The sequence below is a fragment of the Theropithecus gelada genome, chromosome 5, assembly GCF_003255815.1.
Source record: "Theropithecus gelada isolate Dixy chromosome 5, Tgel_1.0, whole genome shotgun sequence".
Lineage (NCBI taxonomy): Eukaryota > Metazoa > Chordata > Mammalia > Primates > Cercopithecidae > Theropithecus > Theropithecus gelada.
Window position 1 is genome coordinate 85,879,979 of NC_037672.1, and position 18,845 is coordinate 85,898,823.

The following is an 18,845-nucleotide window of genomic DNA, read 5'->3' on the forward strand; positions in this document are numbered from 1 at the left end:
CATTTATAAAGATTTATATAGATTAATCCATAATAGGACAACTATAAAAGGACAAAACTAGCAGGTTAAATAAAAAGCTCAGGAGTATGCCCTCACAAGAGGTGATGTAAGAGAAACAAAATGCAAAGGAAGACAAGATCAGGAAGACACAGGAAACAGAATACTACAAGGCCATGCAAGAGATGCAAGTTTCAATAAGGGGCTGGTCAACAGTATAAACACAGGGACTATTTTTCTGGTTACATTACTTTATCCAACTTACTGCTGCTAAGTCTAGGATAAGCAATATAACTTAATGTTCACTGAGAGTTTTTCTAGCATGGATTCATATTTCCATCCATGTTATTCATTAAAAAAGAAACAGACACATCTGATGTTCGGATTATATATTTGGTTGAGTCACTGTATTGTATGTATTTATTGAATCACTCAACTAGTATTGAATACATACTCTATACCAAGCACCAAGCAACGTATCAGGAATATAGTAGTGAGTACAGCAGATAAAGTCTCTGACATCATAGATACTGTAGCTTAGTAGAAAAGACAAAACCTAAATAAGAGCTCAAAATAAAATCCATGAATATTCTGCTAGGAAAAGGAACTTTATGCCAAAATATCAAAAGGGAATCTAGATTCTAGGGTTCATTTCCCATTAAATGACATGATGTTTGACCTGGACTTAAAGGATAAATAGGAATTAGCTAGACAAGAAGAGCGGAAGATGTGACGGAATCTTTCAATAGTCTATGTAGAAGGCTGGCGGCAAGAAAAAGTCCATTAAGCACGGAGTCTTGTGAACAGGGGAGATGAGTTTAGGGGAAAAAGGCTAGACCTTGAGGTAGGCGAAGGCCAATCACTGAAGTCCTCAAAAAGTTAATGGATTTTAAATAGGAAGTGATATGATCAGATTTATATCTTTGAAAGATAACTCTGACTTCAATGTGAAATATCGATTTAAAAGAGGAAAGACTAGTACAGGGGCCAATAATACAATAATGCAGGTAAGGGAGAACAATGACCAGAACAGGATGGTAGCAGGGGAACAGAAAGAAGTAAACAAATTCAAGAGACAGTAACATGAGCTCAGAAGCCAGATTCCTTGTAACTCATAGCTGGATGACCTTGGGCAAGTTATTTAAACTCACTGTAACTCGGAGACCTCATCTGTAAGCAGTACCTATTTAAAAAGGCTATTATTATAGGTCAGGTGTGGTGGCTCATTCCTATAATTCCAGCACTTTGGGAGGCCAAGGTGGACCCCACCTGAGGTCAGGGGTTTGAGACCAGCTGGCCAATATGATGAAACCCTGTCTCTACTAAATCGCTTGAACCTGGGAGGCAGAGGTTGCAGTGAGCGAGACTCCCCCTCAAAAAAAAAAAAAAAAAAAAAAAGAGGCTATTGTGAAGATTTACTGAGACAACCCATGTAAAAAGCACTTAATAGAACACGACCTCTCACATGGGAAGGGCTTAATACATGTTAAATATTTTTCAAGAGATAGCACTGATAGGACTTGGTGATTGAGAGATACGAGCTTTCAGGGAGATCTTAGTGATGGATGATGCTTGGATTCGACAACTGGTTAGATAGTGGAATAATGGGAAACACTGGAAAAGGTTTAAGGATTGAGATAAGTTACTTTTTTAAGTAAAAGATCTGTTGTAAACTCACAAAATCCTGCCTCCTACAACCCAGAAGGATTCTGGTAATACGAATGTTGCTTTTTCCAAGTTTTCAGTACTACTGTATTTAAAAAATCCTATTTTTACATTCTTTGGTGATTTCAAAAGATATGGAAAAGGGTAAGTCAGTAGCTTGCGCTAAAAGCTGCCATACAGCACAGAAGTTTCCCATTTGGCAATTTTAACACTTATTTTTATAAGAAAACACTTTCTGGAAGGCAGTATTCCAAAAGATTCCAATTAAAAGTATTCTTAAACTGTTATATTTAGGGTGAAACTTTAACTGAACATTGTGACATAAAGACTTGCTTATAATGCTTAAATGTTTTTATTTCTAATTTTAGGTGCTACTTTCAAAGCATTAATTCAGTAATATTGACTGCAATTAAACTATGGACTCCATAATATTAGGATTTAGTACTTATGTGCTAATCATTGTTAAGTGCTTTATATGTATTAATAAACTTATATTTTTGGAGATTATAAAAGAAACTATAAAGTACTGACCCTAGATATGGCACCAAATGTACAAGCAACAAAGAAAAAAATAAATTGGACTTCATCCAAATTTAAAAATTTTGTTTTTCAAAGACATCACTGAGAAAGTGAAAAAATGACCCACGGAATGGGGGAAAGTATTTGCAAATCACATATCTAATAAGGGACTGTATTTAGAATATATAAAGAACTCTTACAACTCAATAATAATGAGATAACCCAATTTAAAAATTGGCAAAGAATCTGAACAGACATTTCTCTAAAAAAGGATTTAAAAATGGCCAATAAGAATATGAAAAGTTGCTCAACCTCATTAGCTCCAAGGCAATGCAAATCAAAGTCACAATGGAGACTACTTCACACCCACCAGAATGACTATAATACAAAAGGCAGATAGTAATGGTGACAGAAATTAGAACTTTTATTCACTACTGGTGGGTATAAAAACAGTTTGGCTTCAATGGTTAAAGACAGACTTACCATATGACCAGGAATATACCCAAGAGAAATGAAAATATATATCCAGACAAAAAGTTGTATACAAGTTCCTAGCAACACTATGGATGAATCTTGAAAACATTATGCTAATGAGAGAAGACATTTTAAAATCACGTATCAAATGATTCCATTTATATGAAATATCCAGAGTAGGCAGATCCATAGAGACACAGGTGGCTGCCTGTGGCTAAGAGGGGATGGGAGAAATGGGGAGTGACGCTAATGTTCTTCAGAGTTTCTTTTTGTGGTGATGAAAATGCTCTAAAATTGACTGTGGTGATGGTTACACAAGTCTATGAATATACAGACAGTCCCTGGTTTACATTTTTGACTTTGCTGTGGGTTTATCGGGACGTAACCCCAGTACAAGTTGAGGAGCATGTGGACTTAACAATGGCTTAAGATTTTTCAGTGTAAGACTTTACAATGTGTTTACTGGGGTAATAAATGCGTTTTTTCCAAGTTACATTTTTTACTTACGATGGGTTTATTGGAATGTAATCCCATTGTAAGTCAAAAAGCATCTATGCTAAAACGAATGAATTGGTATACTTTAAGTGGGTGAATTGTATAGTGTGTGAATATCTCCGTAAAGCTGTTACAAAAACAAACAAAGATAATGTCTTCCCATATGAGAAACTTCCGATTAAGTTCAGGGATTGGTGAACTTTCTCTGTAAAAAACAGTAAATATGTTAGGTTTTGTGGGCCATACTACAAAAGAAGCTACAGACAATACAGAAACAAATGAGCAAGGTAATCCAATAACGTTTTCTCAACAAGAAAATCTTCTTCTTAATCCATTCTTAGCTCACAGGCCATACATAAACAAAGTGGTCTGGATTTGGCCAATAGTAACTTCACAGGAAAATCCATACAAAGACCTCTTTTTCTCAACAAATTACTTTTCAAAAACGTGTCAATCTTCTTACCTCTAATTTTTCTCTTAAAGCTTCCTTTTCTGCCATAATTCTTCTTAAGTCAGATAACGCAAGTTCTTTTTCCTTTTCCATAAGACTAACAATATTATGGGGTGCTGTGGTTTGGGTGGATTCCTTTCTTAGGGCAGATAATTCTTCTTGAGCCTTAAAGAATGAAAAGATATAAATTAAAAAGGCACTTTGGTAAAAGATATAAATAAAAAATACTTTGGATATGTTTTCAGTTAAAAAAGGCATACTGAACAAATGCTACCTTTACTCTCTTCCCAAATCCCAACAAAATGAGAGTAGAAGGATAATAGTAAGAATGAGAGTAGAAGGATAATAGTAAGAATAATAAAACGAAAAAGACAAGGGGATTGAGGGAGGCACCAGCCACAAAATGTGGAAGCTAGACAGCAGACAAGCAGGAATTAACTAGGCAGACCCAAGAAAGCTGCTAGCGATGGGGAAAACTCAGAAGTGGATCAATTTACACTGCAGAATCCCCCCCAAAAAACTCAGTAAGTGACTCTTTCAACTTGACCTTTAACTTGCATGCCTCCTCCCCTTCTCAAAATAGCAGTAGGATTTCATGGGAGATGGGTATGTGAACAAATTTAGGTAACAGACACCATGCTCTGCTCAGACTTACCTTGCCCTCTAACAACTGAGGCTTTGTTAATGCGGCCAAGCTGAATACCAATTCCCTCTTCCTAGAGAACAGTATTTAGAGACTAAGTCCTAAATAGCCAATATATCCAAATAGTGGGTGCTACCTACTGTTTTGACAGACATTTCCCCACATGTCTGAATTCCAAGCATAAATTTGGCTCAGAGTCAGGCTGAGACCTGTTCCAGGTAGTTTTAGAAAAAGGAGACTATCTCTAACTGATCTGACACATTGATAGGCTAGAAAAGGGAAAGGATAAATATGAAAAAATAAGAGAAATCTGTGTTTTAGAAATAGAATGATAGTAGAAACTACTACTGCTAATTTTAATTATGAAGAAATATCACAGGTCCATATATTATAGTAATGTGAAGGATATATACGGGCTCCATTATAGTTAACTGGTTCTATACAATCTGTTGGCTTAATTATAATAAATTTCTTACTTCATTATATAAGACACTTAGTTTATCTCTTTCTGCTGTCAGTAATTTAACATTTGACTGTATATCCTCCATATATTTTTCAAATCTTTCCAGCATACGCTGAAGTTCATCTCTTTCTCTTGTGATCTGATGAATTTCTGAATTGTAATCACCCTGAAACATAATTAAAAAACAAAAGTTATCATGTTATAATCATCACCACATGGTTGTCACAAGAATACTGACGATGAGATTAACTGAAAGATGCTACCAGACAAAAAGAACACAAGTGCCTTTAATTAATTAAGGAACACGGTTTTAAAAATCTATGATGAGAGCAGATGAGAGCACTGGCAGTACTGGGCAAATTTCCTGACCTTCAAGTTCCCAGAAGAGACTTTGATGCCAATGATGGGACTTGATCGGATCCCATGAGATGCTTCAACTTTTATTCTCCCAAAGTTGTTTATACTAGTGGTACTTAAAGTATAATCCCCAGACCAGAAGCATTAGCAGTATCTAAAAGCTTGTTAGATATGCAAATTTTGGAGTTTGAAGCCCAACCCAGGCCTACTTAGTCAAGAAACTTCGGGGTAGGGCCAAGTAACTGTATTTTATCAAGCCCTCTAAGTGATTCTGATGCCTGGTAATTTTTTAGAGCCACTAGTTAGTTTATCTTCTCCAGAGAAGGGGCCAGCAGGGCATTTGTGTGCCTGCTCACCCAGTACAGGTAACTGTAACAGCCTAGCACGTTCCTCAGTGTTTTCTATGATTGAATCTAAGATCAATATGCCAGGCATACAAACCCCCAACTGTCTCAGCTTCAGACCTACAGGAGGTCTTTTTATACAGTCGAATGAATGCAAATATTTCTACCAGGCAATATATATTAAGAATATTCACTGAATAAGCAACTACTACCAACATTTCTACAATTCAGTACAATTTAAAAGGTGCCTACAATTCAGTACAATTCAAAAGATTCACTGTCTTCATCACTATGGTAGAAAATAAAGATGAGAGCACTCTGATTCTCCCCCTGCACATGTAAATGAATTTGTATGCCCTTTTCCTATTGAAAAAAAAAGAAACATAATAAATGTAGACTTGGGATCTCTGGTATCTTAATGTTACCAGTACTAAATGCAGAAGTGCCAAGAAGGGGTAATTTGACAATATGATACACTGAAAAGAGTCCTGGCCTATATTATTCAACATCTGTTGTGCCAATACCACATACAATGTAGATTTGGTAAATGATAGATATTTGTGAGGTACCTCTCACCTGTACTTGGAAATAATTAATCTCTTGGTTAAATAAGCAAAACCACGGCATGATGGATGGGATTAGTTATCTGAACACTTTAAAGGATAAGACGTTTTATAGTACAAAAGCAGATGTTTTGGGACTTAACCAATGTAACTATAAAAGAAGCTATGTAACCTAACCATATCTAAATTTAAGAAGTCTGGACCAGGTGTAGTGGTTCACATTGGTAATCCTAGCACTCTGGGAGGCCAAGGCAGGAGGACTGCTTGAGGCCAGGAGTTCATGACTAGCCCGGACAAAAGAGCAAGACCCTGCCTCTGCAAAACATTAAAAAATTAGCCAGGCATAGTGCCGCACCCTTGTAGTCCTAGCTACTTGGGAGGCTGAGGGAAGAGGATTACTTCAGCCCAGGAGTTCAAGGTTACAGTGAGCTACGATTGCACTACTGCACTCCAGCCTGAGGGACAGAGTGAGACTTTCTCTCAAACAAAAACAAAATAATCTTCCAGAAAGAGGCAGTCTGTACAGAGTCTAGAAAAGGAGAGCTCAATAAATAAAGATTTGACAATCTATTTTTATTACTCTTTAGGTGTCAGCTTAAATGTCACTTTCTCCAAGGAATTCCTTCAGATTCTTCAATCTAATTTGGATCTCCTCTATATATTCTTAAAATATTTTGAACTTTTTCTGTACTTTCTTCATAAACACATTATAAATGAGGTTATAAGGTTATTTACACGATTGTGCGTTTAATGTGTATCTATCTGTACTACTAAAATTTAAGCTCTATGAGGGCCACAGTAGGAACCTGGTCTTTTTAATTATGTCTTCAGTGTCTAGTATGGTACCCAGTAAAACATGAGTTCCCTGAACATTTACTGACTGACTTTCCTAAGCAGAAACTCTCCTCTTCTTTAAATATCTGGTGTACATATTTGTTAGTGTTAATGTATAATTGTGAATAACGCCCTTTCACTACTCCATTGTCCCCTAAACACACACATGCACGTGCACACATATGCACAATGCTGAAGGCTGTAAGGGCAGGAACTGTCTTCTTCATCTCTGTATTCTATGCCTCATTCAGAGCAGGCACTCAGTATTTATCTTCTGAAGTGACCCTAACTTTCTACCAGAACTGATTTGCTTTGAACCAGCAAATAATAAGGAAATAAACCATTCACCGGTAACTAGGTGTTATGCTGGGTCCTTATACAAATTATTTCATGATCAATTAACGAGCTATTGTGTTGAATGGTGACCAGTTAATAATAATGTATTGTATACTTCAAAATTGCTAAAAGAATAGATTAACATTCTCACCACAAAAAAGTAGTAAGTTGGTGAGGAAACAGACATGTTAACTGCTTTGACTGAATCTTTCTATAATGTATACATAGATCAAAACATCCAACTATACTCTATAAATATGCATACTATTTATCAATTAAAAATAAGACCAACAAATTAGCTCAATTAATCTTCATGAGAAACTGTAGTCTCGTTGTGTTGACCAGACTGGTCTCGAACTCCTGGCCTCAAGTGATCTTCCCACCTTGGCTTCCCAAAGTGCTGGAATTACAGGTGTGAGCCACCCCACCTGGCCTTATTCTTATAATAGATAACATAGTATAGTGTTTATACTGACAACTGTAAATCAAAATTCAGCCATTAGCCTATGAGGTTAAAAAATGAAGTCTAATCAGAAGACAAAACTGTTTGACAATGGACACAAGATCTTCAGGAAAAACATGACAAAATTAGTAAATTTGGTCAAGTCTGAAATAAAATGTTTTGAGTTTTAATGAGTACTCCCCACTCCCAGACTTCCCCTAATTTTACCTAGTGTAAAGTCACATAAGCCTTCAAGACTCCTGAACTCCAAAGCTTAAAAGAAGAAAAACCTGAAGAACTCAAATGATACTCATAAAACACTAAAAATAATTGAGACCTAAAATAGAGACACATGATTTTAATCTCTCATGAATCATGGTCAACTTTAAATACATACAATGGGAGATGCAATTAGAAAATGACATAAAGTGAACATCTTTGGATCATCAGCTTACAAATATGGTTGTGGTGGACAAACAAAACAACTTGCCCCGCAATCACTTGCCATTTCTATCTATCTCCCATAGCATGGTTAATAGAGAAGATGCTTGGTCAGTAGAATGTGACAGACTTTCCTAACTGGTCCAAGGCTGGAAATGACATGAAACCATGTTGCCTGCCATGCATACAAAGCTACTCTGCCATGAAAGAGAAAATGCAGCTGATACAGAAAGTAAATTCTAAAAAGAGAGGGAATGTCTAATAGGAGTCCTGGAAGCCCAGGTGCCATTACACTTCTATAACTCAGCTATTCAACCTTCCCTCTAATTTCCAGTCATCTATATGTTATAGTTTGTTCTTAAGTAATTTTCCTAATTAATGCAGTGTTCCTATAGTACAGGCCATAAAATAAAACAAAAATCAAAATCAGGATTTTTTCAAAGCACGTATGAATAAAGTTATATTTAATATAATAATAAACCAGAACAATTTATTCATAAAGATACTTTTCTGGCCTTATCACTTACTCTTATAAAGGGACATTACCTTTTCTGGTGTTCTAAACATTGAATTTTTTTCACGTGCACCATAATTTGTAGAGCAAGATCTTCGCTGTATTATATGTTGGAGTCTCTCTAGCTCTTTCTTATAATAATCTCGTTCTTCTTCTATACCTTTCAGAAATGTATCTAAACGAGAAGGTGACCTGTCTCGACGTTTTATTCCATGTTCTAGTCTCATCCTCTCAACTTCCAGAGTAAGTTCTCTTTCTGCAAATTAAAGTGGTTAACTCTTAAAATAATGTTGCATACGTAATGTTGATTAGTCAAGTAAATTATATTAATAACTTTTAGAAAGAAAGCCACTAGAAATCATGAACTGTTCTAAATAACACCTGTAAGTACCAAATCTATTGAAGAGGTAAATATTGAGAGGAAAAAAGGAAAAAAAAGCAAAAATTAAAAGTTTAAATAAAGTCCAATAGGTCCAAGTCCCCTGCTTTTGTCTTATTATAAGATGGGTACTATTCAGTACTACAAAATAAAGCAATAAATTACCACATAGTACTTTCCCAGGACCTGAAAATGCACTAAAAGAAAATATATCTATAAACAACCATAACATGCACAAACTTAACATTAAGCTTGAATTTAATACAGTATACACATATACAAAGAGAGCAAAATAACTCAAATAAATATAATTATTAGCTGTTACCATAGAAATTGCCTCTTCATGAGTCAAAAGTAACCAAATACTGGCAATTTCATATAGCTGAACCTAATTTAATTTATGTTCATTACAACTCTTGAGGCATGCAATGATTTTCCTGATGTATTTTGATTTACTCTCATCTCTTCTTTCATTCGTTCAACAGATATGTATTAAGCATTTACTGTATACCCAGCACCAGCTAAGGATACAGTATAAAAAAACATAGCCAAGGCTGAACAACTATTCTAATTGTAGTAGGATAAAAGTTACAAAAGGATAGTGTACAATGCAAACTAGAGGATGAATTGGCAAATTTGCCCCAAGAAGGAATGACCAGAGAAGTAAGAAGAAAGTAGGAGAGTGGGAAAGAATGGGCAACTGGGTTAAATGCAGTCAAATAAGCAAATGAATGAAAAGCAGCCACTGCATTTAGCACAACAGAGGTGAATGACTTTAACAAGAGCAGTTTTGTTGAAGGGGTGGCAACAGAAGCCAACTGGAGTGGACTGAGGAGCTAAGGGGTAGTGGATGATCAAGCAGAACAGCAAGTATGGATGACCTTTCAAGATGCTGATGCTATGAAGAGAAGAAATGAGTGGCTGCATAGGAATGAGTCAAAGTTTTTGTATTGGAATGGGTGAAGAGTAAGCATGTTTGAATGCCAATGCGAAAAAATAGTACAAAGATTAAAATTATGGAGAGGAGATCACTAATTTGCAAGGCTTTTAAAATTAGAGAAGTTAGGGCCCACAGAATAGATGGAGCCACTGGTCCTTCATAAGAGGGACATTCTTGCATTGAACAGGAAGGAACAAGATGCACAGGTTTTTAATCTGAGGCCAGAAGACTGAGTGAATCCCTGCCATGGCTTCCCTTCTCTAGGAAAACCGGAGGTAGGATCATCCACTCAGGATGAAGGTGGGAAATGGGACTCACGGGTTTATTGACAGTGCAAAACATTTTAAATATCCCCCGTGGAGAATGGAAGATCAAACTCTAAGAGAAAAAGGGTAAGATTTCCATACAGAGCTGAGCAGCCTGCTGAGGTTCAGGACCATCTAATTTGCCGCACTCTCAATGTGCCTGGTGCACACTCAAACAGCTGACCATGTGTAAAAGTGTAGAAGGCAAATTGTTTGGCTCATCCATGGCTGGGTATCTGGCAGGGGGATGCACCCAAAACACAGGGAAACAAGAGAGTTTGAGACAGCTGAAAGATTACGCTGAAATGATAGGCCACACATAGCTATCAAAAGAAATATAAACTTTTTTTTTTTAATTTTTTGAGATGGAGTTTCACTATTTTTCCCCAGGCTGGAATACAATGGTGCGATCCTGGCTCACTGCAACCTCCGCCTCCAGGTTCAAGTGATTCTCCTGCCTCAGCCTCCTGAGTAGCTGGGATTACAGGCACCCACCACCAGGCCCAGCTAATTTTTTTATTTTTAGTAGAGATGGGGTTTCTCCACATGGGTCAGGCTGGTCTTGAACTCCTGACCTCAGGTGATCTGCCCGCCTCAGCCTCCCAAAGTGCTGAGATTACAGGCATGAGCCACCGCACCCAGCCTATTTTAAATTTTTATACATGGTTCTAAGCACTTTAACATAACTAAGCACTTTAACATAAGCAGTTAACATAACTAAGCACTTTAACATAAGCAGTTATAACATAACTCATTTAATTATCACAACAACTTTTCAGGATAGGTGTCATCATTAGCCCCATAGATAGGGAAACTGAGACACAGAGAGCTTAAATAACATGCTCAAGTTACACAGCTAATAAGTAGAAAGGAGGTTAAATAGATTATCCACATGGGCCTAGGATAAAGACTCTTCTTAATACAGTACACTGGCTTCCTTTCACTTCCTAAGACACACAGTTTGATGGCACCAAGCTTCTGCACTTGCCATTTCCTCTGCATAGAAAACTAGACCCCAGATCTTCATATTGCTGGTGTCTTGTCATTGAGCACTTCATTCAATCTCTAGCACATCCTCCCAATCTAATTTAATATCTCTTATCAACTAAAATTAACTTCTTCACTTATCTGCCACTAGTTTGTTTCCGTAACAAGAAAAAAGGCTCTGCAAGAGCAGGGCCCTTATGTATTTTGTTTGCCACTATATACCCCAGCACTCAAAAACAGGGCCTGGCACCCACACAGCAGATGATTCATAAACATTGGTCAAATTAATGAATGAATAAATTCTTTATTTTTTTTGGAGATGGAGTCTCATTCTGTCACCCAGGCTGGAGTGCAGTGGCACGATACAGTCTCACTGCAACCTCCGCTTCCGGGGTTAAAATGATTCTCTTGCCTCAGCCTCCCGAGTAGCTGGGATTACAGGCACGTGCCACCATGCCCAGTTAATTTTGTATTTTTAGTAGAGACGGGGTTTCACCATGTTAGCCAGGCTGATCTTGAACTCCCGACCTCAGGTGATCCACCTGCCTCAGCCTCCCAAAGTGCTGGCATTACAGGTGTGAGCCACCGCGCCCGGCCAAATGAATTCTTATGTTCTTTATGCCAAGTCATTTAGAACTGGTACCTGCAGAAAGTTAGCCTATTTCTATTTGTGTGTGTGTGTATGTGTATGTATTTTAAGATAATATAACTGCATTTCCTTGAAAAGATTCTGTACTTCAATTTTCCACTATCAAAATAGCCTTCCCTTTAGTCTTACTTAATTCTGTTATTAGTGTGTCTCAAAGGAGGACACATTTCTATTGCAAAATATTCAAGCAGGGTTCCCTGTATAAACTAGTCAAACATAAAAATTCTAAGGTCCTTGAGGGAGAGATTTCTACTGTATCTACAGTACCTACTATGGTTTCTGACTAATGGTAAGCACTCAACAAATATTTATTGAATGAATGAATGAATGATTATCTACTAAGAAAAACAATACATCAAGAGGAAATCACAATCATTTTTCAAGCTATCAAAATTTGACATCTTACCTGTAACTACAAAACTTTCAACTTTTTTGCTAAGTCTTTGCTTTTCTTGTTCAAGCTGATGAACAACAGTTTCAAGGTCTGATTTTACAAGGAGTTCATCACTCAGTCTCTCCTTTTCTTTATGGCATAAGTTCAACTCCTGCAAATTTTAATACTATAATTAAGACTTCTAACAACTTTATAAAATACTATCGCACTTAAAAGGAAAATAGATTTTTATAAGCATATTTATATAATAGCAATTTACATATATGTGTGTGTACATACACTTAATTAGTCAAATATAAGGTTTCAATTAAACTTAATTATCATTTGTGGCTGAAAGTACCATAAAACATGCATCAACAAAGTTTCTTTGTGGGTGGGAGAATTATTTTCTACTTAGTTTAGCATATTCTTATTTTTTTCTAAATGAATATGTATTTATATGATTAAAAAATATAAAACTTTTTCATGTTTAAGAAAGCAGTAGTAAGACAAAGTCTTCTAAGACCACCACATACAGTGTATCTATAACTATACTGGTTATTCTCTCAGCCTCATATGCACAACAAGGATAACAAGACCAGGACACTAAGGATTCACTGGCGAGGATGAATCTATGGTTACGAAGTACTTTACATGGTATCCAGCATGTCCACCACGGTAAGTACTTAAAAAATGTTAGCTATCAATATTATCATTCTTATCTTAAAAATACATAGAATCTTGCATTACTGGAAAAAATATTAATGGTAAGAAAGTAACTACGGCAACATCTTACTGTCAGCCAACACTACTAAAACTTGGTCACAGTTCTGAGACAAGTATTATTAATCACATCCAACATTTAGTGCACATACAACTAGCAGTGAACAAACAGCAAAAATCTCTTGCTCTCATGCTTCCTTTTTAATTGACTTATGCCACCAGGACACTGCAGCTAGACTGTATAAAAAGTATACATAATGAAAGAACTTGGAAATTAGTATTTACCTTTGTTTCCAATCTTAGAGAAAACTCTTCTAATTCAACAGGTTATTTTTTTAAATCCTCAATCATTTGGGTGACTACCCGGTTTCTACCTTATAAGCAAGACACTCTTTCTGCTAGTTCCAGACTATAGGACCATATGCTTTTCTGTATGCTATATTTAGGTTTCTGTTGGGATGATTACTTCCTTTGTTATTTGAAGACTACCAGAACAAGAAATGTGACCAGGAAAATTGTTTGTATTACCAAACAAAGCTATTAAAAGAGGACTGGGCTGGGTGCAGTGGCTCATGCCTGTAGTCCTAGCACTTTAGGAGACTGGGGCGGGAGAATCACTTGAGTTCAGGAGTTTGAGACCATCCTGGGCAACATAGCAAGACCTCATTTCTACTACAAAAAAAGAAAAAAAAAATGCTAGGCATGGTGGCACATGCCTGTAGTCTTAAACTACACAAAAGGCTGAGGTGGGAGGATCACTTGAGCACAGGGGGTCAAGGCTGCAGTGAGCTATGATCATGCCATTGCACTCCAGCCTAGGTGACAAGGGAAGACCCTGTCTCTAATAAATAAATAAATAAAAGAGGATGGAGTACCTTTTGTAATAATCAACAAATATTTTAAGTTAATCAACAAATATTTCAAGTAATTAACTTCTGGTTTTAATATTAGTCAACTCACAAGTCATAAGGTAGTTAAAAGAAGGTAAAATTTCTAACAGCTACCTACTATACATAAGATTAAGGAATTATAAAAATATAAACTTGCATGTCCATGCAGTGGAATATTACTCAGACATAAGAAGAAATGAAGTACTCATAAATGCTACCACATGCATGAACCTGGTAAACATTTTGCTTAGGAAAAGAATCCAGACACAAAATATATGATTCCCTTTATATGGAATGGCCAGAATAGACAAATCTACAGAAACAGAAAGTAGATCAGTGGTTGTCAGGAGCTGAGCAATAAAATAAAGCATACATATTTTCTTTTCCTTTCTTTTTTTTTTAAAGATGGAGTTTCGCTCTTGTTGCCCAGGCTGGAGTGCAATAGCACAACCTTGACTCACTGCAACTTCTGCCTCCCAGGTTCAAGCAATTCTCCTGCCTCAGCCTCCCAAGTAGCTGGGATTACAGGCATGCGCCACCACACCCAGCTAAGTTTTGCATTTTTAGTAGAGACGGGGTTCACCATGTTGATCAGGCTGGATGGCCTCGAACTCCTGACCTTGGGTGATCCACACATCTCAGCCTCCCAGCCTCCCATAAAAATTTTCTTACTGAAAATGCTGGCAATTCAATGTGACGTCAACTTACCAGTTGAAGTTTTGCCATTGTTTCTTCAAGATCCTGCATTTCAGACAGCTTTCTTTTAATCTCTTTCTAGGAATAAAAAGCCTATTAGGTATATACTTAAAAGTCTAAGAATACTTATCACTAAGTCACATGCAAATAGATGAAGTAATTTTGCAAGTACTTCACATTCCCTCTTACCACTGAGATCTGAGGCTTCATCTCCATCCATTTCAATGAAGAGGCAAAATTGAGCTTCTCTTTAACCTTTTGGTATCCCGAAATGTTTACAGGAGCCTACTAGTAACATCTGAAGAAGGCAACTTGAACGTCTTGTAGGATCTTCCTTGGGCCTTAAATTTGGGGGCAATCCTATGGCATTGTCATTTCCTGATCTTCCTATCCTATTGGCTTTCTCCACACCTGCTTTTACCAACCTGGATCCTCTCTATAGAGAGCCGAATGCCAAGATCAAAATATTATGATCCAATAGGAATATTTTGTTGAGCCAACTTGTCATTTCTGAGCATTTGCAATGTGACATGGAAAGCTGTGTTTAGCATGCTGTGTGCACAAGGATAGAAGATGCAAAAGGTGGTGGAAAAAGACAGGGATGAGATACAGGAGTGTTGCAATGAAACTAAAACCACAAAAACAGAATTAAAACTGTGCTCATTATATCCTTTTTCAAGATTGTGTTGGTGGCCTGGGGTCCTTTGAGATTCCATACACATCTTAGAAAGTTTTTTCTATTTTTGCAAAAACAAACAAACAAACAAACAAAAACAAAAAAAAAACCACCACTGGGATTTTGATAGGGATTGCACTGATTTTGAGTTGCATGGACACTTTAACAATACTGAGTCTTCCAATCCATGGACACGGAATGTCTTTCTATTTATTTGTGTCTTCTTTAACTTCTTTAGCAATGCTGTATAGTTTTTCAAGTGTAACGGTTTTTCATCTCATTGGTTAAGTTTATTTCTAAGTATTTTATTCCTTTTGATGCTATTGCAGATGGGATTACTTTCTTAATTTCCTTTTTGGAAGTTTATTCTTAGTGTATAGAAAAACATCTGATTTTTGTGTGCTGATTTTCTACTCTGCAATTCTGCTGAATTAGTTTATTAGGTCTGATTTTTGTGGAATGTTGAAGGCTTTCTACATGTAAAATTATGTTATCTGTAAACAGAGATAATTTTACTCTTTCTTTGCAATTTGTATGCCTTTCCTTGCCTAACTGCTCTGGCTAGGACTTCTAGTACTATGTTGAGTAGTAGTGACAAGAGTGGGAATCCTTTCCTGTTCTTCATCTTAGAGGAAAAGCTTCCAGTTTTTTACCACTGAGTATGATTGTCTGCTGTGGGCCTTTCATACATGGTTTTTAAAATACTGAGGTAATTTCCTTTTATTCCACTAATTAGTAGAGGTGGCACTGTATAAAATCAATTCGGTGATGTAGAGCAGTGGTCTTCAAACTGGATTATACTTACTCCTGGGATAAAATGAACACTTTCCAAGTATTATATAAAACTATGGTATGCATATAGTTCTAAGGAATCAGCATCTGAATCCTTAATGTGCATATTCAGTGCTTCTTAAAAATGATCTACCTAATAACTTGTTTGTGGCCCGGCTACCATGTGAGTTCTGCATTCCTACCCTCCCTTTTATAGCTGCCTTTCTCTCAATGTTCAAAGAAGGGCATGTATCTCATTCATACCCCAATAGTGCACTGTCTCAAGATATAAAAAACTTTTAGAGTACCAGATCAAAAGATAATCTGAAATGTTGGGGCTGGCCAAAGGCTTTAAATAAGACACTATTTTCTCCTATTATCTCCCATTAAGAGATGTATTTCCAATACAATTTTACTTTTTTATTTCATAAATATCAACATTTGTGGTGTATTTGTCACTTTAACCCACTGATAATTAAAAATTGTAACGATAACACTATTTCAGATAAAAATGTTAACACCTTGAACCTTAACAGTTACAGGAAATTTTTAAAAATAAAAAACTCTTGTTTTCCCATCAGATAGGCTGTCAGAAATTTTTTAAATAAAAAAAAAAATCATTCTTTTTAAATTTGTTCTTTTTATTGTACAGATGTATGATAGTGTGATCACGAAAAGGTTTTCAAGCATAAAACTGGTTGAAATAGGATAAAATTCTGTGGAAATTTCAAAGAGAAAGGATCATTTAGATTTTACTGGCTATAATTAAAAGAACAATGAAACAGTTTTATTTTAAGACATTGTATTTAAAATAGACTGGAAATATCATCCTTTCCATTTAAACTTAAAAGATGAAAAACGTTATTATAATTACCAACTTAAAAATGTGCAAGGACATACATAGTTTTAAAAACACTTTTAAAGAATTCTTGGTGGCCAGGCATGGCTGCTCATGCCTGTAATCTGAGCACTTAGGGAGGCTGAGGCAGGAGGATTGCTTAACCCAGGAGTTTGAGACGAACCTGGGCAACAGAGTGAGATCCCGTCTCTGCAAAAAATTAAAAAATTAGCTGGGCCTTGTGGCATGCACCTGCAGTCCCAGCTACTCAGGAGGCTGAGATGGGAGGATTGCTTGAGCCTGAGGAGGTTGAGGCTGCAGCAAGCTATGATTGTCCCACCACACTCCAGCCTGGGCAACGGAGCAAGACCATGTCTCAAAAACCACAAGCTGAGTGCAGTGGCTCATGCCTGTAATCCCAGAATTTTGGGAGGCTGAGGTGGATGGATCACCTGAGGTCAGGAGTTCAACCAGGCTGGCCCACATGGTGAAACCCCATCTGTACTAAAAGTACAAAAAAAAAGTACAAAAATTAGCTGGGCATGGCGAGCACCTTAATTCCAGCTATTTGGAGGCTGAGGCAGGAGAACTGCTTGAACCTGGGAGACGGAGGTTGCAGTGAGCCGAGATCACACCACTGCACTCCAGCCTGGGAGACAGAGATTCTGTCTCAAAAAGAATTATAGAGCAAAAATGACATAGAGGGGAAACTTCAAAAGCTCTCTCACAATGCACAAAGAGGCAGAGATAAAAATCTTGAAGGAAAACAAGTCCTTGGAGATCCATCCTAAGAATAGGTGTGCTTCAGAGAGACATTCAAACAACTAAAACAAATACAATCATTTACAGGTGTAAACAACACTTCAGAAAACCCTGCATTACCAAAGCAAAAAAACAAAAACAGACACACAAACCAAAAACCTGAATTGCAGATATCAAAAGGGCTCAAGCTCACTGTGTGTTGGAGAATTCATGAACACTCTCACAACCCACACATATCATTCATTACCTTTGCTTCCCCAAGTTCTTTATCAGCAGTCTCAAGCACTTCTTCTTTATGTCTTTCCAACTGCTGTGCTAACTGATCTATTTCAGTTAATTCTTGGCAGAGTTTTTCATTTTTGTTACTTAAATTAACAACTTCAGATGTCACCGTTTCCTTGGTTTCCATAAGCTCTCGTATACGCTTCTCCAGGTCTTTATTAGCTTGCTGAAGAAAGTCAACCTGAATTGGAGTTGTAATTTATGAGGTATATGAATTGGAAAATTATCCTAAACACTGACTTTCCAAATAATATTTCAAAAAACTGTATTTTAAAACTTCTTGAAGATTAAAACTACAGCTATTCTGTATTTGCAAATTTATATTGTTATTTACAAAACTGACCATGTGAAGTGTAATGAAAGTACATATCCATTGGCTTTGATTTTCAAGCACAGAAAGCACAAGAAATTTGTGTGAACTTTTTCCCAGTACAGAGTTCTATATGACAAGAATATCATGATGATAATAGAATGTGTTGTTCAATATAGTAGCCACTAGCAACTGCATGTGGCTACTGAACATCTGAAATGTGGCTAGTGTAAACTGATATGTGCTATAACTATAAAATATACACAGGATTTCAAAGATAATACAAAGAAAAAAATAGGTAAGTAAAAACATTACTGGTTGAAATGACAATATTTTGGACATATTGGGGTAAACACATTATTACAATTAATTTCACCTCTTTTTTTTAAATTGAGCTGCTACTAGAAAAATTTAAATTACATTTATGGCTCATATCATATTTGTATGGGACAGCACTCCTCTAGAGCTACTGTTGATATTTTTTACCTACTACATTCTGTTTGTAGCCCAAGCAGCTCTGTCATACCAAAATTTCTAAAGTTCATGTGTCATGCTATATGGAACTCTCCTGCTCTTTCAGCCTTAGGTCAAATGCATGCCAAAGGAATCCACTACGTAAGTAGCTAAAACCTAGATATTTAATTTTTATATACATTTTTAATTTTTTAGGTTATAAAAGATATACTCACGAATTTTTTTTTTTTTTTAAAAGAGAAAACCATAAAG

General features: G+C 36.5%; 1 protein-coding gene across 1 annotated transcript in view; it reads right to left on the reverse strand.

Annotated features, from left to right (window-relative positions):
- CEP135 (centrosomal protein 135) overlaps window positions 1-18,845 on the reverse strand; it is an 82,907-nt gene that overhangs the window by 48,321 nt on the left and 15,741 nt on the right. Inside the window, exons 8-13 of the mRNA XM_025385585.1 lie at window positions 17,775-17,990; window positions 14,493-14,558; window positions 12,205-12,343; window positions 8,571-8,794; window positions 4,721-4,873; window positions 3,614-3,766 (exon numbers count right to left, since the gene is read on the reverse strand). Of these exons, the coding sequence (XP_025241370.1) occupies window positions 3,614-3,766; window positions 4,721-4,873; window positions 8,571-8,794; window positions 12,205-12,343; window positions 14,493-14,558; window positions 17,775-17,990 (951 nt within the window). The remainder of the gene's footprint in view (window positions 1-3,613; window positions 3,767-4,720; window positions 4,874-8,570; window positions 8,795-12,204; window positions 12,344-14,492; window positions 14,559-17,774; window positions 17,991-18,845) is intronic.